The sequence below is a fragment of the Oreochromis niloticus genome, linkage group LG8 (assembly GCF_001858045.2).
Source record: "Oreochromis niloticus isolate F11D_XX linkage group LG8, O_niloticus_UMD_NMBU, whole genome shotgun sequence".
In the NCBI taxonomy this organism is placed as follows: Eukaryota; Metazoa; Chordata; class Actinopteri; order Cichliformes; family Cichlidae; genus Oreochromis; species Oreochromis niloticus.
Window position 1 is genome coordinate 8654336 of NC_031973.2, and position 24618 is coordinate 8678953.

Below are 24618 nucleotides of genomic sequence, written 5' to 3' on the forward strand. Positions count from 1 at the left end.
CCCATTGGGGATTGGGAATGTTTAATGTCCCCTTTGGGGTCTTCAGCGATACACAGATAAACTATCTTATGCCACTTTTGGGGACCTCACTTCCATTTGGGGTCTTCAGCAGCACACACATACACAATTTATTTCATGTCAGTTTTGGGGACCTTACTGTCATGTGTAGGCTGTGTGCAGCTTTAATGCTAAACTCAAAAAGTAACAAATCCAGGAATACAAAATAAACTTACACTGGCAAACGGACAGAACACACAGCAAGATGAGGGTAGATCGTGACACATGCCGTTTCTCAATTCTCAAGTACGTGAGTACGTACTCGCGTTCTCGGCGAGTACGTACTGGCCAAGAACACACGGGAGTACGGACTCGCCGAGAACGCGACTACGTACTCACGTACTTGAGAATTGAGAAACGGCCTTTGTCTGAGTTTCAGACGAAATGCATTCTGGGATATTTAGCTGTACCACACAAGTCCACACAAGTCACCACCGATGCATGCTCAATAAAACAGGCGGAGCGAGAACACATCCGGGACTTTTTCGCGTTCTCGGTTTGATGCATACTTCGAATTGGAACAGTACTTGGTCTCCGACTGATGACGTATCACGAGAACACAAGTACGCATATTGAGAAATGGCCACAGACACAAAGAAACACAGGGCTTAAATACACAGAGGGAGCAATCAGGGAATGAGTAACAGGAGGGAAACACAGCTGGGGCAAATCAGGCCTAACGAAACAGGGGAAGCAAAACCAGATACATTAACATAAGACACGGACTTTCAAAGTAAAACAGGAAACATAACACAGACTGAACTTACAGACACAGACTCACAGGCAGGCACTACAACAGAGAGACATGGGACCAGGGCAGACAGACACTGAGTGGATATAGCAGACAGGGGAGACAGCAACTAAGGATTACACAGAGACAAAAACAAAAAGACAGAACTCTAACAAAGAAACCAAAGACTACTATATTATTTATCATTTCTCCTATTTCAGTCTCCTATTTGTAGAGATATTTTGGTAAAATATGCTGGTAACACTAAATGGAAAGCAGCCCCTCAAGACCTTAAATAATTTTTTAAAACTGAATGGTCTAAAAAAGTTACTGATATGCTGATTATTAAATATTTGCTTATGTTAAAGTATGTGTAATGATTTGGGGGATGGATTGCTTTATCTTAGTCCTCATTCTGATTGGTATTTGTTTTATATTTCCAAATCTTAGATATAATGAAGGGTTTTACAACATAATACTTACTTGAGTGGGGTGATCATTGATAAATTGTTCTCGAACTTCATGTATGGAGTTATACAGAAAAAGGGACATGACACTATTTTTTAAAAAAACCAATACAAAAACATATCCAACTATAGTCATTAGTATACCATATAGTTATGACTTTTGGGGACGTTTCTAACACAAATATACTCCGCTTTAACCCAAATGGGGACATTCAATGGGAAACTTTCCTTAGGGAACTGGTAAATACAATGAACTCTGATTATTAAACATCTGCATATGTTAAGGTATGTGTAACTACTTTTCAGATAGATTTCTTTATCTTAGTCCTTATTCTGATTGGTATTTGTTCCGTATTTTTAAATCTTAGACATAATGAAGGGGTTTTTTTTAACATAACCCTTGCTTGAGTGTGGGGATCATTGATAAATTGTTCTCGAACTTCATGTATGGAGTTATACAGAAAAAGGGACATGACACTATTTTTTAAAAAAAATACAAAACCATATCCAACCATATTCTTATGACTTTTGGGGACGTTTCTAACACAAATACACTCCACTTTAACCTAAATGGGGACATTCAAAATCCTGCAGCTTATTTATGTTTCTTTGTTTTAGAATAATAAAAAAATAAATTAAACAAATAACATAATATTCCTTTTTATGAAGCTTATTTAATTTTTCCGTTTCATTAGCCTCTCTTAATTAACAAGCTAATCCTCATTGTTAGCTTGCACATGAAAAACTTAAGGTTGCTAATAAATGTCCATTTTTATTTTAGAATCATAAAAGCAGAAAAAAATTGAAATCCCCTAAAATATTGAAAGTTTTGTTCATTCAAACATCCCTTGATTTCTAATCCAAGACAGCTCTGAATGTGTAATTTATTCTTGGCTAGCTTTTTCGGGTTAATTAGCTAAAGCCTTTTTTTTTCAAAATTATCAAGGGCACATCTAGCAAACCAATATTAGCATTTATTACTAAATAACTTTCTTACATTCAAACAGACAATGGTGAAACTTTTCAGCAGAAACCGTAAGATACAGGTATAAGAAACTAAAAAAGTTTTAATCACTTTTCATACCTTTAAAGCTGCTCTACATGCTGCTGCTTCCCGGCACACACCTCGATGGCTGCGATCAAGGCCTATGGTGACATAGAGGTCTTACCTCACCTCCCCTACCTTTAGGCTGTCCCTGCTCTGTCCCTCTTGACTCTCACACACACAAACTCCAGACCTGCGTTCATCTCTTTCCTCTGATCCCCCCCACCCGACCGACATACAAAACTCTAAACATCGCCCTTTGACTGACTGCCCCACCCCTACTTGCACACAAACTCTTGCCCGAAAGCACTCTGATTGTATGACACTAGTGTTTATTGTATTGTGTTGTACATAGGACTTTTGTTTTGTTTTTATCTTTAAGTTGTTCACTGTACACTGAAGACCGTGGGAGCATTACAATTTAAAATTCCTGTGTACATCATCTGTACATATGGGTTTTCACAATAAAGCTGACTTTAAATTTGACTTGAGTCAAGCTCTGCACATATCTCTAAGGCCCAGTCCAACCACGCTACAGAAGCTAATCTTTCCCGCTTGTATCCAGGATATAATTTTTTTTCTGTCATGATCCATATCTAATGACCATAGTCTTACACAGTTTTTGATCAGCTCTTAAAGAGACTTTGGTGAGAATTAAGTTTTATCACCATTCAACAGAAATTCAAGAAACATCTTAAATATGTTGCAATACAAGTATCAAGAATTTAGAGTAATTTATGTCAAGCTGCATGTAACAAGGCGGCCCTTAGCGGCTGGAAACACAGTGAGATGGACCAAGGCAAGTGTAGTGGAACAAAAGAATTTATTTGCTATACAGCTCTCCTTACTAGTGATGGGATTTCCGGCTCTTTTTAGAGATCCGGCTCTTTCGGTTCGGCTCACTAAAGAGAGCCGGCTCTTTCAGCTCCGAACCGGCTCTTCAGGTTGTTTTGTTGCTTTAATTAATTTATTATTAACAATAATATAAAATTATGCACAAAAGGAATTACTAACATAAAAAAAGTGGTTTTATTTATATATGTTTAGACAAAACACGTACAAACTCCAAAACACATTTCTAGCATGAACTGAACTTCCAAAGCAGAGCTACTAGATCACTTAAATTACACAATTGAAAGCATGTGTGTATTGTTTGTGTATTTATACACAGGCACTCATATATATTCACATAATTTAAAAACAATGTTCATTTACCTGTTACTACCACACACCAAATCCGGTCGTTGGTACTTGCTGGCTTGTGTAGCCACTAGGTAACAAAAGCTCAACACTGCGCCGAGCATCCTGGAGCACTTCTGTTGTCTTTTGTACGTGTTTTGAATTTTTATGTGCTTCGGAGTTTGTACGTGTTTTTACGTGTTTTGGAGTTTTTACGTGTTTTGGAGTTTGTACGTGTTTTTACGTGTTTTGGAGTTTGTACGTGCTTCAGGGTTTGTACGTGATTTGAAGTTTGTATGTGCTTTGTCTCTAGGGGCCACCGTAAATATACTTTTATTTATTCACTCCACATAAAATGTAATAAATAAATCATATAATACAAAAATCAACTATTCACATTTCAACTTTTAACTATTTAAGTTTTCAGCTTTTTCCTTTTACAAATTTAAAGTGAAACAACACAAAACACTGCAAACCACAACACAATTAAATATAAATTAAAATATGAAAACAAAAAGAAGATGCACATTCTCTGTCATATGGGCCTGCATGAATAAACTTTCTGAATCCTTTATCATCTGCAACTGAAAATAGTTGTGGATGATTACTATACCTTTCTAATGTGACGTTGTTGTCCCTGGCTTTCTTTCTCTCCCTCTGGCTCTGTTCCTGTGCTACTGAGTGTAACTACCGCCCCTCCCCCCTCTGCCCAGCGTAAAGCACAAGGCTTGCATGCTGAGTGAAGCAGAAAAAAAGTGCGAGAGGCTGAGAGAAAGAAAAAAACAAAAAAAACCCACGTGACGGCTCGCGTCGTTCACGTCAAAGATCCGGCTCTAAGGGCCATTTCGTTCGCGAACGACCCATCACTACTCCTTACAGCAATTAACTCATCGAGCTTCTTCACAGCACAAATCCACCCTCTCTAATGACAACCGGCAGCCTTAAATATGTTTAGCTGTCACAGACTAAACCATTCTTCCACTCTCAGGTAAATTCTTCCACAGTATACAATATATCAATTAGAATAAATAAATACATAAATACATTTCACATTTTCATATTAACAAATAGTTCACACTTTAATTTTACACCAAACCCAATATTATAAAAACCCAGAAACCCAAGCACAAAATGATTCACCACACTCTCTTTACCAATGGTCTCTCCCGGAACCTTTAAATGGTGTCTGGACCCCCAGGAAAACATTTGCCCAAATACCTTGAAGAGGACACAGGCAAGAAAGGTGAGTAATCATTATCTTACAAACACTTATTTGCACCACTTTTATTCCTAGATTTCACACAAACATTTGCATTAGTTTTCCTTACTGGTAAACCTTAATCACAATCTCAATCACCATTCTTTTCTCCTCACAGACAACCACCACATTCCTTGACGAGGAGCAGCTGTGCAGGATCTAAAACAAGGCTACCAACTGATTTTAAAATTCCCAATAAATATTCAATAAATAATTAAACTTCTTGTGTGCAAATGTTTTACTGTGCAAATCCATGCTTAAAGTGCAATGCTAAATAAAGTGCTTGATAAGGTGCTTTTAATAAAGTGAAAGGTGTGCTCTAAAATGCTATACAAATTATATAATATAAATAAATGTAGTAAGGGAGTCCTCTTCCTTACACTGCAATTCAGAAAGCAAATATAAACCTAAAGTGCTCCATTATTTCATGCATCGGCTTCACATCATGCCAAATAATTCTTTAAAAAATATTAAAGCTATTTATATCATAATTACGTGAAATATGACTCTTTTTTATTTTCTAGTGTCCTCTTTACCTTTTGAAAACATAATCTACTTTCTAACAAATAGTCTACTGATTTCTATTATTTAGTCAAGAGAACAAATGTTTGTTTATATAAAACCATTCATACAAAAGAATGTTGAATAAGATTTTCAACAAAGATCAGTATATTAAAAGAAATCTTACATTATAATAATACAAGGGTTAGGGAGAGGTAATACACACACAAAAAAATCCAAGAAATGTCACTTTTGGGGACATTGGAAATTTTTGCAATTTCACACACTTCCACTAGGGGCAACATAGAGTTATACACAGATTGTGAAAAATTTTGGGGGCAATGTCATACACATACACAAAAAATCTAAAAAATGTCACTTTTGGGGACAGGTGAGATTTTTGGATTAAAATATGTTTTAGAGCATGCTGAACGCTGTTAGAGGTAAATTAATTGGGGACGGTGGTTTTGGTCCCCAAAGGGAGAGGAGTCCCCAATTTTGACACAAGCAAACTCACACACACACACACACACACACACAGTCTCGGGGACACAAAAAGTCTCTTCTAACCTCTCATGTGTTCCGCTCACTCTACAGACATGCAGCATTTGTTTCAACGTTAAATTGTCCCTGGACAGTGGGTAACAGGAGGCAACAAGAAAACATTTGCTTTCCCACTTAATATTTTCTGCTTTCCTTCATTTTGCTATTTTTGTCATTTATGCAGACGATCCCATTTCAGTCAGTTTCTGCATTTACAACTTTTTCCATGCGCACTTAATATAAAAAGTCTTTATATCATCTAATTATAGCAAGTAGTCTTTTCCTAAAAAATAAGTGTTACTATTGAGAATAATATATATAATTTAAGGGGTCATCCATTGAAGCAAAATACTTCCACAAATTCCAGATGTTTCTGCATTCATGGTTTATAGCAAAAGGCCTACAGATGTCATGGGTAGGGAAAGAGCGTTAACGGCCAAGCTCCCGGTATTTTATGAGCGCCTTGTATGTCCATATTTACAGCCTGACCATGGTTTTTCTTCTGTCTCTTAGAAATGACATTTCTCAAAGAAGTTTAAGTATCTTGGGGTATTTTTAGGGGTAAAGTTGAGCTGGCGATTGACATGTGTGTGGCCTAGACATAAGCATCAACATCTGGGGATTAAAATTTAAATTGACGAACAAGTGTCAGATGTTCCTCAACTGACAGCAATTGACAGCAACTTGACGATGGTTCCAAAACCCATGTCGGTAAGCCCTCAGACTGTTTTTGTCCCATGTAAAATATGTAAATGCATATTTATATGGGGCAAAAACAGTCTGTACAGATGTAATCACCATGACATCACCAAAAGATGTAGTTCTTCTAATAACGACGTAAAGCTGGTTGCAAAATCAAGTCAGTCCACATGAACTCCCATGTCTAAAGTCACCAGACTGTTTTTGTCTCATGTAAAATATCTAAACAGCTTCACATTGTTATTAGAAGAACTACAGCTTTTGGCAATTTCGTGGTGATTACATCCATTCTACTTACATACAGGTTTATAGGAAAAGGTGAATTTGTGCTCACAGCTGTAGTTCTCTTACCTAGAAGTTTGTAGTTCAACATGACAGCATATTACTCCCATTGATGTGACTACCACAACACCAGTTGAGTAAACTGTGCCACAAAGTACAGATTTTCATGGAGTCTGTGGTACATGCTAACTTTGCTAAATTTACGACTATTCATTGGTTTTCTGCAAATGTATGTTGTTTCATTCAGTGTAATTGGAAATGAGTAGAATAGAAGCATGGCTTGTTTTTATAGGCCTATGCGCATGTGTTTAGCATAAATTTTCTCAAGCAAAACAATCTTTTTGAGGATTGTAATAAACTGTTGCAGTCAAAGGGGAATTGAAAGTCCAGCACCAAAATGTACACGTTAATTTAGAACAAACAGTTGAACTGTGGATGTTTTTGCTCATGTATAGGGAATGGGAGAGGATTTTGGATAACAGGAAAGAGCCTGAAAGCAAAACTGCTCTTCCACAGTAAGGAGACAACCAAGGTGTTTGCTGAGGCAGTCGACTGCATCACTCTGTGTCTAAATATCTAAATTGGAGAAAACCAGCGATGTGAGACTTATCTTTATCAGAAAAACTGATGCTTTACCTCAAAATGTGCCTCTTATAGTCGAAGTAGAAGAAGTACCAGTTTTGCAAAAACTTAAGGAGAAACATCATCTCTGAAAACTTGTTCAGTCTTTCATCAACAAACTCATAAACACCACTAATCCACTCTGAAGGATGACCTCCTAGAAGCTTCGTGATCATTCAGTATCAAACTTAACAAAGGAATTTATTTTTAAAGAGATGTTTTCAGAGCTTCGGTACCCAGTGGTGAAGATGGTCTCTATCTTTAACTGTGACCGAGCTGCCAAGGCACTTCAGACCCATGTTCCATTTCACGCTCTAGCTCCCACATTCAATTTTAATTGAAGAAACTTTTCTCTTCTATCATACAGACACAATGGGTTGCAGAAAAAAGATCTGATCCCATATCTTATCCTTTTTTTAAATTTCATAAATACGGTCAAACGATTCTCATTTATCAAACAATTACGAGAATAGAGTGGACGATTGTATGTGATTCTGTGATGCTCGCTGAGCAGCACTGAATTTTTAAAAAGGAAAACACTACAAAGAATTAGAAATGATTCTTTTTTTTTTCTTTTCTTTTTTACATGCTTCATCTCAGAGACGAACACTTTCTAGGAGGTTTGTGCCTCAAATTAGAACTGTTCTTTTACATTCCCTCTCTGTTTTGTGATCCCTCATCTCTGAGGCATCACTTCCACAGAGACATACCAGCCTGAACTGGCTTAAAGATAGAGATCAAATTCGAGTGAAGGAAGTGGTATTTATATTCTGTAGAATCTCAGACCAGGGCTTAAAGAAAGGAACATTTCTGTTCCTGAAATGTGTACAGGCCTTAGGAGACAGGATGGATTAAGTTACCCGTGGGTATTACAATACTTTTTTGGAAAAAATGATGGCATTTTGAAAGATGGACATGGCAAATGGCAAGGTTTTCTGTAAGTAGGATCTGAGACTACATAACTGTTTCTCCCCTTCAAATGATGCTCACGGGTTTTAAAATGGTTAAATAAGAGTCTGCACATAATGCCCATTGATCTGTATTTTTTTTGATTTCCTGAAGCGAGAATCTACATTTGAAACTTCACAGCCCATTGTCATTTTTCTCTGCTTAAGGTTATGTATATTTTATCAGAGTAATGTCACATATAATGGTTCTTTAGATTTTTTTTATTGTTTGTTGTTTACCCTCTGGCATGTAGAAATGAATATCCCACAAGAAAATAGCTAGCTAGGCACAGAGTACAATCTACTGTAAATTGTTTGTTTAGAAAAGATGTGAGGCAGAAAGTACTTCTCCTTGCCCTTAAAACATCAGTCTGAGATAAAGGCTGAGATGACTGGAAAAGGGGAATTATATCTTCTTGATCGGTGCGGATCAACCCACACAGTGAGTATCAGACCAAGACGAAGGAGAGATTAGCTGGATTGTCTGTCTCCCTGGGCATTTTAGATCAGATTTTTACACAGGAGGCGAGGATCAGATATGTGCTTTCATTTTTCATCTGCAATTCCATCTTATCAGTTTGAAGAAGAAGATGTATTGATGAGTGATCAGATAACAAACGACAGAGTGCCACATGCCTGTGCATGCGATCTGTTTCTTTTTGTATCATGTAAAATCCAGAAGCCACCGTGTGCTGGATTTCTGTCTGATTATCTTTCAAGTCATTCTTATGGCAGTCAATCAAAGTGATAACTTTAAATGATAATTAAAAAGGTTTGCTGCGATTAAAGTGATCCATTTTTTGAGAATACTATATTATTCTCTGAAAAAAATCCACATTCACCCATAAATGAGGAGGCGCACCAGTATGAATGATGTAAGATAATGTGATGTTTTCACACACTGTGTGCACCCCATTATTCAGCAGCTCATAGGAGCACTTTCAGCAGCAATAACTCGTGGTGATTATTTTCTGTATGACTTTATCAGTCTTTCACATCATTGAGGAGGAATTCTGATCCACAGAATGATCCTTCTCTAAAACATTGCTTTAGTTCAGGGGTCGGCAATCCGCGGCTCCGGAGCCGCATGCGGCTCTTTAGTCTTTATTTAGTCCGCGTGGTTTGGGAAAATAAATTAGAAGTATTTAGCTGAAGTGCATTTTATTTGTGTTTAGTTCTTTTTTAAAAAACTTGTAGTTCTATATTGGAAGATTGTTGTGATTTTGAAATATAAAAATAAAATAATATTTTATTATTTTTTTCATCGTTCAAAATAAGCGCTACACTCGGGGAAGCCGGTGTACCCGCCGAAACGCTGTGCATTTATCGAGACTTTCAACCCCAGGTAGGCCAATTATGGATCTTCGGATCCACATTATGTCGGCAGCTGTTCTCCACCGTGAACTATGTTAAAAACAAACACCGCTCCTGCCTCACAGATGACAGCTTACAGTCCTGTGTAAAGATGAAAGCCCCGATTTGCAGACGCTGTGAGCAGAGGTTCGGGACCAGAAGTCTCATTGTAAACATATCACGGCAGACCCGACGATGTTTGCATGAACATGCTTTTCAGCATCTCTATATTGACCACTTTTCACACACGGTTGCTGTACGCATACAGCCGGCTGCAGCTTTTCAGCTCACAGCCCGACAACACAATAGCAGAGAGAGCACAGACTTTAAGGCGGCGAGGCGTGATTGCGGTGTTAAAGGTTGCAGACCCCTGTATTAGGGGCTCAAAAACACAGCTTCAAAAGAATGTTGATGTAGGAACCATATCAAATTGAAGGTGCTGATATACCACTGATATAATAATTGCAGATTCGTATGACAAACCCAGAGTATTTCTTGGTTTTCTAACAGTGTGATTACAATAGTGTTCACCTGTAATCACTGCAAGTAATTGGAATGAACCTAATGCAAACCGGGTCAAGTACTTAAATCACTGACTCATTCACTTGGATAAATACCAAGCTTTAATGAGCCATTGAGTCCTGGTTCACTGAGCCTTCAGTTAATCTTAGTTTGATTTAGCAAATAAACAGATCACTGCACTGAGCTTCAACCTGACCCTGTTGTTTCTTTGTATTTCTGCAGGATGATGGTGTTTGGAGTGCTGACGCTAGTCCTGAGCTGGACTTCACTGGGAGCTGACCTGGCAACCGCTGTGGTAAGCTCCCTCGCTTTCATACCCCTGAGTGACTGACTTACTTTGATATAAAATACCCTAAACTGGTCACCTCTCTTATGATACTTGATAGTTTGCAGAAACTATCTATTTAAGGTATTAGCTGCTAATTAGTGGTTCTAAGCTTAAAAGCCAAGTATTTAAGCTTTATCAGGATGTTAAGGTTACAAAAATATTTATGAAATCAGTCTAAGTGACAGAGATCCCTCACAGATGGACAGAGTCATCTAAACAGGTTCTAAAACTGCCCAATCTCAAATTCTTCTGATCACAGCTATCCGTCTACCACGTCATGAGCTTTTGATCTCTGCTGTCAAACCACACGCCATTAAAAATAGACTGACAAAAGAGCAAAATTGCAAACCTACACCTTTTCAGCAGCATTATACAGAGCTCAATAACCCGATTCCAATTCAAGGATTATGACAACACGAATCCAATTGCCGTATTCACACTGAGTAGGTGATTAATTTCAGTGTTTTTCCTCTCTCATCGTCCCAAGGCTTAAAAAAGCCGCGCAAGTGTTTGATCGTGTCAGGAGTGTCGTGTGTGGAGGCGAGGAAGAGATGACCCAAACGCTGGACTCACGGTGCAGGATAATGGGGTTTATTGTAGGTAGGTTGGATGAACAGAACATGAACTGAAATGGCTGACTGGGTGGATGACTGACTGAAGGACTGAATGGCTGGCTGACTGATCTGAACATACATGCGGAGAGAGGACATTAACGTCACAATAACATCAATGACACGACCGTGAACGAGTGGAAACAGAGGACTTAAATACACAGACTGATGAGGATGATAATGAGAGACCGGTGAGTACACAGCTGAACATAATCTGGCTAATAACACAAGAGACGAGCTGACACAGGAAAAGCAGGAAGAGAGAACATTGATGTGGCCACATAATGTAAACATAACCTAAACGTGACAAAACTGAAAACACTGGGTCACCGACCCAGGAACCCTGACAGTACCCCCCCTTCAAAGGCAGGCACCCGACGGCTGAAAGAGAAAGACACCAGAACAGGGCGGGCGGAGGGGCCCAGGACGGAGGGACGGAGTCCAAACAGAGACAGTTCAGGCGGACGGCCACGTGGCCGGCTGTGACGCTGGAGGTGGTCCGGTGGGCGGCCGCGAGGAAGACGGCGGCGGCCACTGAGAAGGTCCGGTGGGCGGCCGCGTCCAGAACGTGGCTTGGGCGACGGCGTGGCAGCCGCAGGACCAGGCGAGGCTAACACAGAGGCAGAAGCCAGAGCCGAGGCTGGACCAGGCGAAGCAGAAGCCGGGGCCGAGGCTGGACCAGGTGAAGCAGAAGCCGAGGCCGAGGCCGAGGCTGGACCAGGCGAAGCAGAAGCCGAGGCTGAGGCTGGACCAGGCGACGGCATGGGAGCCGGCGGTGACGGAGCAACAGCTTCGGAGGCTGGGCCAGTAGGTGCGGAGGCCTCTGGCTGGAGACAGGCAGGGCCAGTAGGCGCGGGAGCCTCTGGCAGGAGACAGGCAGGGCCAGGAGGCGCGGGAGCCTCTGGCTGGAGACAGGCCGGGCCAGGAGGCGCGGGAGCCTCTGGCTGGAGACAGGCAGGGCCAGGAGGCGCGGGAGCCTCTGGCTGGAGACAGGCTGGGCCAGGAGGCGCGGGAGCCTCTGGCTGGAGACAGGCAGGGCCAGGAGGCGCGGGAGCCTCTGGCTGGAGACAGGCAGGGCCAGGAGGCGCGGGAGCCTCTGGCTGGAGACAGGCCGGGCCAGGAGGCGCGGGAGCCTCTGGCTGGAGACAGGCAGGGCCAGGAGGCGCGGGAGCCTCTGGCTGGAGACAGGCAGGGCCAGGAGGCGCGGGAGCCTCTGGCTGGAGACAGGCCGGGCCAGGAGGCGCGGGAGCCTCTGGCTGGAGACAGGCAGGGCCAGGAGGCGCGGGAGCCTCTGGCTGGAGACAGGCAGGGCCAGGAGGCGCGGGAGCCTCTGGCTGGAGACAGGCTGGGCCAGTGGGTGCAGAAACCCCTGGCTGAGGAGCGGCCGGGCCAGTGGGTGCGGAAACCCCTGGCTGAGGAGCGGCTGGGCCAGCGGGTGCAGAAACCCTGGCTGAGGAGCGGGAGAGCTCACAGCTGGCTCTGGATGCTGTGGCTGCAGGTCCGGGAACTGAACAGGATGGTGGATGAATGACTGGACCAGAGAAGACTGGACTACAGGAGAGGACTGGACTGACTGGGCAGGAGGCGACTGGACTGACTGGACAGGAGCAGCCTGAGCTACAGGTGACTGGACAGGAGCAGACTGGAGAGCAGGTGAGGGAACTGGCTGGACTGGGAGCTGAACAGCAGGAGAGGGAACTGGCTGGATTGGGAGCTGAACAGCAGGAGAGGGAACTGGCTGGACTGGGAGCTGAACAGCAGGAGAGGGAACTGGCTGGACTGAGGATGCTAAGGGATGAACAGAGGTAGGCCAAGCTGACGACGGAGCTGTGGTTGGTGTGGCTAATGGCTGAGCTACAGACTGAGCTAGTGACGGAGATAAAGCTACAGCCTGGGCTAGTAAAGCTGGTGCCTGAACAGGGGAAACCTCAGCTAGCCTAACCAGGGATAGTGCAAGGGCATGAAAGGCTGGATCAGGAGGTGGTTGAAGTGGTGGACTGACGGCTAACTCTTCTGAGCCTTTAGGGAGTTTCTGGCTGCCCTCAGCCTGGGCGCTGGGACAGGCACGGGAGGTGGCTGGACACCAGTCACCCCCACCCGAGAAACAGGAGCGGGTGTGGAGGTAGACTGGGTCGCAGCTGCCCTCCTCCTGGGAGCTGGCACTGGTGTGGGTGTAGGCTGGGCCCTAGTCATCTGAGGAGGTGAAACGGCTGAAGAGGAAGGCCGAATCTGGGCCACCGTGCTGGTAGGAAATGGCTGAGTGATGGGTGTGGAAATGGTGACTGGGTGTGTGATTTATCAGGGATTGTTCTGGTCTTTCTGCCACAACTATTTACAGTCTTTGGGGGAGCAGAGCAGAAAAAAATCTTCCCAGTCCACAGAATCCTTCAGGAGGAGGGTTATATACAAACTGCTTGCATAAATGTTAGGCAGACAGTTGGTGCTTGTGAGTCAGTGTGGACTTAAGAGGTTTTAGTTTCTAATAACAGACTTGTAGACATCATACGTCATCGTATGAAAGCATTTCATCTTTAATAAATGTTGATTCATTCTTTATTCTGGGAATTGTTGAAAACACATTTAGGAGAATGTGCTTTTTTAATCAGGTGTCTTCTTTAAACAAATTCTTTTAGAATTTATATAAAATAGAGAAAAGCGGCAAAAGCAGTTAGAATGTGTTTATTTGTTTGCATTTTTTGATCTTTTCAGCCCTAATTCCAAAAAACAAAATTTAACATAGAGAATGATGTGAAAGTACTAATTAATTGAAAGATCTCTTTTGAATTTACTATTCAATTGAATTTATGCAAAAACCTCATTTATAATAAAATCACTGACAGCATTTTCAGGTGCTACAGACTGAACACAGGACAGGCCAACATTCCTGTTTAGATGTAATTGTTCTACACAATTCTTCAGCTCACCGAGCCAGCTAGCACCTATGGAGAATTTGTGCGTATGTGCAGGAACACCACACACATGGTGACCTCTTTAACCACCACGTACCACTGCCATCTGAAAATGTCTGAAAATCTTCGACCTCCTCCACCCCGACTGAGAGCTGAACTTGTGAAAATCGATTTGCCACTGCAGTCACGCAGCTGTGTCCCACTTTAAATAAGAATGAATTTCATTGCCCTGCTCTAATGATGCAAAAACACCCACCGCAACCACGGGAACTAACAGCTCTGCACTGTTTAGTACATAGAATCTGGATTTATCTGAGTTTCTGATCAGCTTCATGTGTGACTATATTTACAGGTGTGACTGACAGACCTGCAAGATAATCTTCACATCCTGTCTGTGTGCAGACTGCACTTAAATTAATGGCTGAATACTTAGTAAATAAATGCATAATGAATACACCCCATTGGCAGAACTCCTAATTACCAACAGCGGGTAGTCAGAACTTTGCATTTTCTGAGATTCACTGTCGTCCCTTCAGGAATTCTAACAGACTTGCTCCTGAATTGCAGAGCTCCTTGGTATCCCTCGTCTCTAACAAACTAGCTCAGGTTTGCTGGGAAACACAGTTTGCTTTATCTCTTCTGTGTGGGGCTCATTAGTGTACCCCAGAGAAGGTTAAGCTACACGCAGTGTTTGTCCTGAGCCCCGGGGACATTTAGCATTCAGACGGCACAGTTCAGCGGAGACTGCCACTTGTCTTTTGTTATTTTTGCCAAGGCAGGTTTCTTGTTAGCACGTTGCATTGAATTGAAAAGCATTCCTGTTAAGATGTGTTAAAGGGGTACAAAAACAGCCTTATTCCCTCCACTGTGTCAAAAAGCGCTAAAAATGATAGCAATCACTATTCATGTTTCTGGAAAAATGTTTTAGTTAAAAAAATATGTATAAATAATTGTCAAGGTGATTACTTGGTATTTGACACACCACATCATTCCTTCTTTGAAATGTGAGTCATGAATTTTTTTGTGAGTCATGAAATGTGAACCATTCAATCTTTTTTTCTGATATGTCCTTGTTTCCCACTCTCTTTCCACTCCTCTCACATCTTCTGTTTTATTTTAGGGCACAAGTGATTTCTGCATTTCCCCTGACAAATACATCATGAGTAAAACAAAGGATGTCATCAGTGCTGGTAAGCTTCAGTGTGAATAATAATGATCCTTTAATGGATTCATTATGTGACCATAAATTTGTGGCCATGGTGATAATTGATATTTAGCAAAGAGAGGACAATGATGATGAAAAAACATTTTCTGTCTGCTTTTGTGTTTGTGTTTTCTCAGATATTGTTCATTACTATCTGTACTGCAACCAGACTCTCTCCAACCCCTTCCAGCAGGTAGGAAACGGGATGTGTTGCAGAGCTCCTCGCAAAAATTGCAGGTCATAAAATGTCCACACATCTAAGCCAAAAGAGTTTTGATTAACAAATCTTCTGTAGACATTTGAAATTAAATCTTTATCCATAAATGAGGATTTATGATGTGCAGGTAAAACTGGACACTTGCTGGGTATTTTACAGATACAATTTAACATTGTTAAATGTTATTTTGGTGGCTATGCACTTGCCATCAACATTATTAGGTACACATGTTCATCTGCTAGTTAACAGAAATGTACGAGTCACAGGGTGACAACTCACTGCTTTTAGGCATGAAGACATGCTCAAGATGGGCTGGTGAAATTCAAACTAAGCATCAGAATGGGACAAAAAAGGCGATTTAAGTCACTTTGAACTGTGTTGTGGTTGGTTGTTGGTGCCAGATGGGCTGCTCTGATTGTTTCAAAGACTGCTGATCTTCTGGGATTTCCCCAGACAATCATCTCAGGGGTTTGCAGAGAATGACCCAAAAAGGAAAAAATATCATGTGAGCAGCAGCTCTCTGGGTGAAAATGGCTTGTTGATGCCAGAGGTCAGAGTAGAATGGCCAGACTGTTAAGCTTATAGGACAGGAACATAGCAGAAGGTATGCAGAAGAGCATCTCTGAGTGTACAACATATTGAAGCAGATGGGCTACATCAGCAGAAGACCACACAGGCTGACTCTCTTGTCAGCTGATAAAAAAGAGTACAGTTCACACAGGTTCACCAAAACTGGAGTATAGAAGATTAAAATGTTGCTTAGTCTGATGAGTCTCTATTTTTGCTGTGACATTTGAATGGCGAGAACAGAATTTGACAAAAACAACATGAAAGCATCTGTCCTGCCTTATATCATTATATAAGTTCCTACTGGTGGTGTAGCAGTGCGGAGGATATTCGATGGGTACTGTTTCCAGCAAGATAACACATCATGTCGCAGAGCTCAAAAAATCTCAAACTGGTTTCTTGAACATCACCAGATACCAGACCTCAATCCAGTAGAGCACCTTGGTGGAACAGGAGATTTGCATCATGGATGTGCACTCAACAAATGTGCAGCAACTGTGTGATGCTATCATGTTAGTATGGAGCAAAACCTCTGAGCAGTTTCCAGCACCTTACTGAATGTGTGCCATGAAGAATTAAAGAAGTTTGAAGACTAGTAAGGTGTACCTAATAAAGTGTCTCGTGAGTGTATGTTTATTTTGAATTTAACAGATCTGTTCAAACTACCCACTACATCAACATTCAAATAGAAGCTTTGTCCTGATTTTTTAAAAACTTTTTTAAAGGTATTAATGAGGAAATATCAAACAGATTCATGATTAAGCTCAATGTTCTGACCAATCACCTAATATTAGTTTAATTATGGCAGGATTAATATTATATTCTTTTTCATAATCAGCCCTTTAAAAGACTCCAAATTTCTCCTCAAAACTCCATCTTAGAAGTTTAAAGAAGAAACTGTTACTTATTCTTTTTTTTATTTATTAAAAAGAAACTGTTATCTGAATTTTTTTTTTTTTTTAAATCTTGGAAATGTGAATTGTGTAAACAGCATTTAAAAGACCATTTAAATATGAGCAAGGTCATTCCTGACTCATTTAAACAGACTTAAGACAGATGTTGTTGTGGCGATACTAATCGATATTAATAGCTACAAAAACCAAATGTCGCTCCGTTTTAACAGCAAAATGCCTTCATGTCTCTTGAACTGTAATTTGCGATGCTCAGTCCTTGCTCATTTCTTTGCCCCTCAGGCTTCATCTTTGTCAGGCTTTCCCTTCGTCCAGCCCTGTCTGTCTGAGTTACATCCTAACTTCTAGCAGAGGAGTTATAAAACCACCAAGGATCAAAGACTGTCGCCATTATTTTTCTCTCTTTCTGTTCTTGCTTCCTTGATGCATGACAAAGCATACCTTAGTGTTACAAAACTGCCGAGACAAAGGCTATGAAATTGCACGTTAGATGAAACAACCTGGAGAATCTCTTCTCCTCCCACTCTTCTGAGGATCCGTGGAGTTACTCTTCAGGGAAGCAGTTTGTGGGTCACTTCACTGACTTCCCAGCTGACATCAGTCAGCAGTTAAGTCAATTTCTGTAAGTTCTGGTTCACCAGACCTCAGATCTTATTATCTGGCTCTTGTAGACATGCCCCGAGGAGCACACCACACGAGCACAGCGGCAGAGGGCAGACAAGCGTCACCTTGCCTGGTAAACAAAGTCAGCGCTCTTTTCACTGTCACAGATAGCCAACAGGTGCAAAGTTCACAAGCAAGCTGGCAGATACAGGAATTCACACTGATTGGCAAGCAAACAAGCTTCTCCCCCCTGTTTATCTTACTCTCTTAGGTGTTTGTCTCTCCGCAGTGCCCTGCAGGTCTACCTTCCTGCCCCAGCGTAACACTGCCTTTGGCATCACTCCTGTGCCAACTCTTTATCTATTTTTATCATCTCTTCTCCTTTTTTTACTGTCCTCCTCCATACACTGTCTTTGTCCTATTTTTTCCACTTTATTTGGCTTAGAACAAACTCACCCAAGATAAAGTTGGGGGAAAAAAATCAATTGAAGCAGGTCGACTGTGTAGCAGAGAGCTACTGGGCCATGGACGATCATGTAGATCAAAAAAAATGTCAGATCATAGGAAAGCAATTACATTTATGGATAGTTGAGGTAATTGACCACATCTTGTTTCAATTTAACACTGTGCCCCAGGCGTGGGGGTTTCCAGGCTCGTCTTGTTAGGCTGGATGACTGTGAAGATACAGATTTACTTTGAAGATATGGCAGATTAATTGATGTATGATCATACTTGAATGTTAATTTTAAAAAAAAGGCAGAAGGCAGGAACGATTGTGTTTCAGGTAGAACAGACTGTCCCATTACACTGGGCTGAATTTGGATGCTTATTTTGCCCCCTGTTGGTGAGAACATAGATCTGTTGTTGAGATGGGAGATTGTATCTCAAGTAACCAAAATCAAAGCATGTTAAAATGAAGTGAAGAATCTGACATTTTGACATATGACTTAAGTATAAAAATTTTATTTGCATTTATATTATCATAAGAATAAGTTGGGGTTTTTAATAAAGTTGTAAGATCTGAAATCACTGCATAAAACAGGGGGAAACACCCAATACCTCCAATGAAAATTAGATTTAGCTTAGGCCAGTTTTTTAGGCCTGGATTCTCCATTTCAATAAATTCAACCCAATTCAGTTAGATAAAAATAAAGCCAATTATTATGGCATTAATGCTTTCACCTATAGTTTTTTTTTTTTTTTTTTTTTTTTTTAGAAATTACTGTACATTTTACAATACCTCTATTATTCAGCCTGAAGCCTGACGCATTCATATGTGTTATTTGCCTGCTATTCATTTGTGTGTTTAAAAATGTACTTTTGTTTGCAGCCTCTGGCCATCTTCCAGAGGTCTCTGACCACCATGCAGATCCAGATCCAGGGTCTGTTGCAGTTTGCTGTACCACTGTTTCCTACGGCTGAGGTATGGCACACAGAAACACTTTTATGCTGTAGTTTGAGAAATAAAATAAGGGCTGAAGTGTTTTTCAGTGATACACTGACCTCTCCACAGAGAGATCTCCTGGGTATACAACATTTGCTCAACTCCTCGGAGGCCAGTCTGCACCAGCTGACTGCCCTGCTGGACTGCAGGGGGCTCAACAAGGTTTGTTCACTGCATCCTAATTGGCATTAGAGAAGCACAACTAGGTCAACTTGAGAGTAAGTGGCCATTCAGGATTTCAGAGTAAAACTGAAAGTGGAACTGAGAGCAGAGCAGATAAAAGTGCTCTTAAAAACCTCTCTTGTTGTTTGCAAGTTTGTTTGCACAGTGCGGTTCATGACTGCAATGCGGTTTACGTGAATGATGTTGAAGTCACACCAAATGTGCAAAACATAAATGAAGAAAATGATGACACACACCGATGCACTAAGTGCTTTTTCATCTTTGGCTCATTTTGTTCCGCCGTGTATTCAAACATGGCAGCGAGAGTACAGATAATGAGCAAACAGTTTGGCCACATATCTGTGTTCTGCACTTGACCTCTTTAGGACTACCTGGATGCAATGGTGGGGGTGTGCTATGATGGAGTGGAGGGTGTACTGTACCTCTGCCTGTTCTCCATTCTGGCAGCCTGTGCCTTCACTGTCATGCTGTGTGCCATTCCCAGGGCATGGAGACAAATTGCCTGCAGGTCAGTACATTTTCAGGCTTGTCTGCCTGCCTGAGCGGCCTCATTTTCTCATTCTGCACCAATCTCTATGTAGATCCCGGTGTACCGTCTAACCCAGCACATACCAAAGAATACTGCCATTTGAAGTTTTGTTTTCATCAGGCGTCATTCGCACCGTAGCCAAGAAATGCAATATCGTAAACTTTTCCTCTGATGCTCCTTTCCTAATTTTTCACTCAAGGGAACAAGATTACGATGACATGGATGAGGAGGACCCGTTCAACCCACGGGCAAGGAGATTAGGGTCTCAGAACCCCGACCACACCAACATGCACAGCTTCTGCAGCTACAGCAGCAGCATGGGCAGCCAGACCAGCCTGCACCCGCCCGCCCGGCTGTCTCCAATGCCCCAATGTCTGAGTACATGTGAGTCAAAAAAAAAAAAAAACAACTTGGGGGGGAAAGTGACATCAGAAATTTGAGCCATATCCCGAGTCACTTCTCTCATTTTTCCTGCAGGAACCACACAGCTCTTTTCGGGGGAAATCCACAGTATGAGAATGTGCCTCTGATAGGACGAGGCTCTCCACCCCCATCGGTGCGTTGGGTCCCAGAGGCCAAGTCCTTCCTATGATGTCATTTCTTTCTCAGTTAAACTCAGGAAGTGGTTTTCTTAGAAATAACAGCTTATTATTTCTTCCATTTTTGTTTTAACTTGGTGACTCAGCTAACCTCCTTTGTTACATTTTACATTCACATCACTTAAATTTTAATTCAGATCAAATTCTTTTTTAAAAAGGTTCTTTATAGTATTTAACCAGATACTCTTGTGTTTTACACTGTGGCTTTTATTTTCTGCTGTGAACAACATACAGGAGGCTGGCTTACAGTGCCAAAGCAAGGAGAGGAGAAGTAATTTAGTTAATATTTAATATGAACAGAACACCATTTAGCCTCTCTCAAGCCTCTCTCTCAGGATAAGGTGACACAGGCCGTAACCCATAAACTCTTTCACTGTCGACACACAAGTTTTTCTTCCTCACTGAATTAACTCAGCACCCTGCTGGGCCTCTCGTCTCCTGTTATATCACAGAGATAAAAATAGAAACATTTTAAATGAAGTTTTCATTCAGCACACGCTCCTAATAGCATGCTGTACACCATTTTACAGATCTCTAATCTGGATTTTGCTTACAGTTATAGGAAAGAAATAAGTTTTTATCCTTTTTCCTGCTCAGATGTTTTATTAAAGATCGCTTATATGTTTAGAATCTAAATTGAACCAAATTTATACATGTGTTACTGCAGCTTTAATGTATGTAATTCTTTTTAAGTTAGCCACAATTATCATTAACCTTCAGCCTTTAATTCCAGCTAAAGTACCAACTAAACATGTGATATGCTCTGTCTTTTGACTCTTTAATACAACCAAATAATATGCATGTTAATTTCTTCCTCATGGCTATAACTGTACAGAATCATGCAGTCATCTTCGGCTAACAGCTTCTTTTATATATTTTTTTGTTTGTTTGTTTGTTTGTCATGTGTATGTTTGTTTGTATCTTTCATTTCTATATTCCCTCTTTTTTTAATCAACTTTTGGAGATATACTCTCAGCAGTACAGAAATCGAGTAAGTCTTTTCTTCTCTCTCTGTCAGGAATAAAGTCCCTCACTTGTCCCTCTGTTCCATCTCCTTCTATCATTTCTTCTTCACCTCACATTATCTCGTCTCCTGTGCAGTTCTCCTGTTTAGCATGACTTTTAATCCGCAACCTATTGTCCCCATCGCAGACAGGTTCACTTAGCAAGGGTATTTCAGCCCCTGGTGTTCACAGGGTGGTACTGTAGTTGCCTCTCTGGGTACCCTGACAGTCAGCTCCTATGTGCATGCAGTCTTTCTCTGGTCATTTCGTTTTACACCTAGCACTGACACAAAAGTATTAGCAGTAGGGATTCTGTGCACTGCAATAAAATGGATTTTACCTGGAAACTGCTTCACATACTTTATGCTATGTGTGTATTTAATGAACAAAGGATTGACCTTTTAAAACAAACTATAGGTGATATCTAAAGTATTTTACCCTGACATGGTCTGTTATTTATGATTTAAAAGAATACTCCACTGAAACTCTGTCTTAGAATCGAATATTCAACCACTGTAGGAATGAAATCTGGCATTTAAAAATTTGCACACTCTCCAACACAGAATTTTTGTTGATATACCAGCCAGTAGTCTTTATATATGCATACGTTCGCCAGCCATACACTCACCTATTCCACTGCTCATTAACACAAATACCTAGTCTCCTTTAAGCCCATTTCCCCTACTTTCTTCCATTACAAATGAGTTTTACATGTTTACATCACCACAATCTAATACAACAGACTTGTAATATTCTCTATATATGTCTCTGTGTTGGTGTTTTGTCTATAGTACTCTCCCACTATGAGGGCCACCTGCCTGTCCATGACCGAAGAACAGAGGAGACACTTTGGAAACGACTTCCAAGCATAGACTTCCCTGTTTGCCCGAGGAGAGAAGCAGCATCGCGCACCATCTACAAGACAGCAACATGCAGCTGATAGAAGACTCACATTGGAAACTGTGTGGCTTCATGTTTGTCAGGACTCCAGCGTGTGGAGTCTAATCATAATGGAACAATATCTGTAATCTTCTCTCTGTTCTTTTAGCTCATTCATGACATTTCTATCCTTTCTTGGAGAACGTGCTAGACATTTCCAAGAAGCGCTGTCAAACTTAACAAGCTCTTAATCTGTTTTGTCCTTTGATACCCTCACACGCTCTTTTAAACATATAAAAATAACACAAAAAAAGTTGTTTCCCAATAACGTAAAAAAGAAAGTTTAAATTCAGTTGAGATCTCTCTCTGCCTTTGAAATGGAGATGTGTACTAATTTTGACATCTTATATTTGAGTCTCCAAAGATAAAAGATGTGAACGCGATAGCTCATGCATCGTTATTTTCTATGTAGTGTGCTTCATGCGTGATATTTGTGAAGCACAGAGCCAGCACTGGCAGCACACAGCAGGAGTTTGCGGAGCAGTATAATTTATTTGCAGTCTCACACACACACACACAAACACGCCTGCTAGTGAAGCTTTAGGAGTCCACAGAGACGAGACTACCTTGAGACCATGGCTTCTGTAAATAAGTTGTAAAATAACAGATTGTTGTCTTATTCTGTTTTCTGTTTAAACTGTGTGCCATTTTTATATACTTTTTCTAGTTCTGTCCAGCAATACATAGGACCACTATTTTTTGTATTTTCTAATGGGCCATTAATTCATACTCCCTGCATATCTAATCCAACTAATCCAATAAAGTCGTCATTCCTATTGTGATTCGGGAAGCTGTGCTGCTCTCTGATTAATGAATTCAGGTAATTACTTTCACCATAGCAAACAATCCAAACAATACACGTTTGTACCAACTAATGATGACTTTCTTGTGGATTGGATATATGCCGTGTCATTAATACGTTTTGTGTGTTTGTTTCAGCATGTTGCACTGTACAGGCACAGAGAGTGGTGCTTAATTTTGTTTGTGTGTGTGTGTGTGTGTGTGTGTATGTGTGTATGTGTACGCAAACTTCAGGGTCTAATCGTAAATTGAATAAACCAGCTTTGAGTACAACGCGATGAGTCTTAATTTTGTTTTTGAGTGTTTGTGCCTAAAATCACTGGATTCTCCCTGTGCATTTAACTGAAACATATCCACATGCAATTAGTGTATCATGTACTTGCAGTGATTCCTTGAGTATTTTTAAAGCCTGCTGAAAATATGTACAATTCTTCCCAAATAAAGGATGAAGAGGCAGGGACCAGGGTTCACTTGTACTCAGTGATGAAATTATTCGATTTTGGTGTTTTGAGGTCAGATGTGAAGGTTGCTGTGACCACATGGCTATCCCATTTTTAGTGAGCTCTATATATTTAGTTTTGCATATTTGTCACAAATCTAAATGTTTCATATTATCAACGTTATTAATTTATTTATGAAATGCTGTTAGGTTTACACCAGCTTGTGGCTGTTGCCGGGGTTCGCTTGAGCCCCAAAGGCTTAAAAAGGTCTTTGTAACCCTGTGACTTTATTTCTCATCTTTTCTTGAGTTTCTTTAGATCATGGCCTGATTCGTTGCTTTTTAAGATCTTTTAGCCTACTTCATTTCGTCAAACAGGTCCTTTTTTCAATTTTATTTTTCTCTTGATTAGCAGGTCTGGCAGTAATCAGGGCTGAGTGTAGCTCATGAAATTGAAATCAGCTTTTGAAAAAATGTGATAAATCACACTTAATTCATCATTTAACAAATCTGATTCTTGTTGGCAAAGGTGGCACAACCAATTATAAGGGTCAGGGCGAAATCACTTTTTCTCACACGTGGGTTTAGATAGCATTTTTCTCTTAATGAATCAAATAATCATTAAAAAATGCATTTTGTATAGTCATGTTGTCTTTAAAATGTATTAATTTAAAATTAGTTTTATGATTTGAAACATTAGGGACAGGATACTTTTTCACAGCACTCCATAGCAAGACTGAAGATATTTTTACCCAATAACCTAGAATTCAGATTTAGGAGGAAATATCATACAAATATCCAATAGAATAAGGATAAAACAAGGATAAAATGACGATAGAAATGACGAAACAATGACATTTTATATCCCAAAGGTCAGGTCTGGAGAAGTCCTAACTGCTTGGCGGAACTATACAATGGGATCTAAAGGGTAGTTTAAAATATCCCTGTAACCTTCTTTTGGTTTGGTTTATTTGTTTGTTTTTAAACACTATAATCCACCTTACGTTGTTTAGAAAAGTAACCATTATGAAAGTAAAAACAACTTACTTTGGTAGGTATTTTATGTTACCTTTTCTGCCCTTTTCCGGCCTTTTTTGTTTTTGCTTTTTGTTTCAGTATTAAGCCG

At 40.7% G+C, this 24618-nt stretch overlaps 1 protein-coding gene across 1 annotated transcript; it reads left to right on the top strand.

The window, feature by feature from the left end:
• Positions 1-10400: 10400 nt before the first annotated feature.
• LOC100695860 (protein tweety homolog 2-like) lies at positions 10401-23326 on the top strand. The gene is given in 10 exon segments (XM_019362267.2): positions 10401-10499; positions 15173-15242; positions 15394-15449; positions 18885-18977; positions 19068-19160; positions 19547-19689; positions 19910-20061; positions 20064-20094; positions 20188-20266; positions 22105-23326. Coding segments are annotated over 10 exon segments (870 nt in total). The 5' UTR covers positions 10401-10427; the 3' UTR covers positions 22186-23326.
• Positions 23327-24618: the final 1292 nt, after the last annotated feature.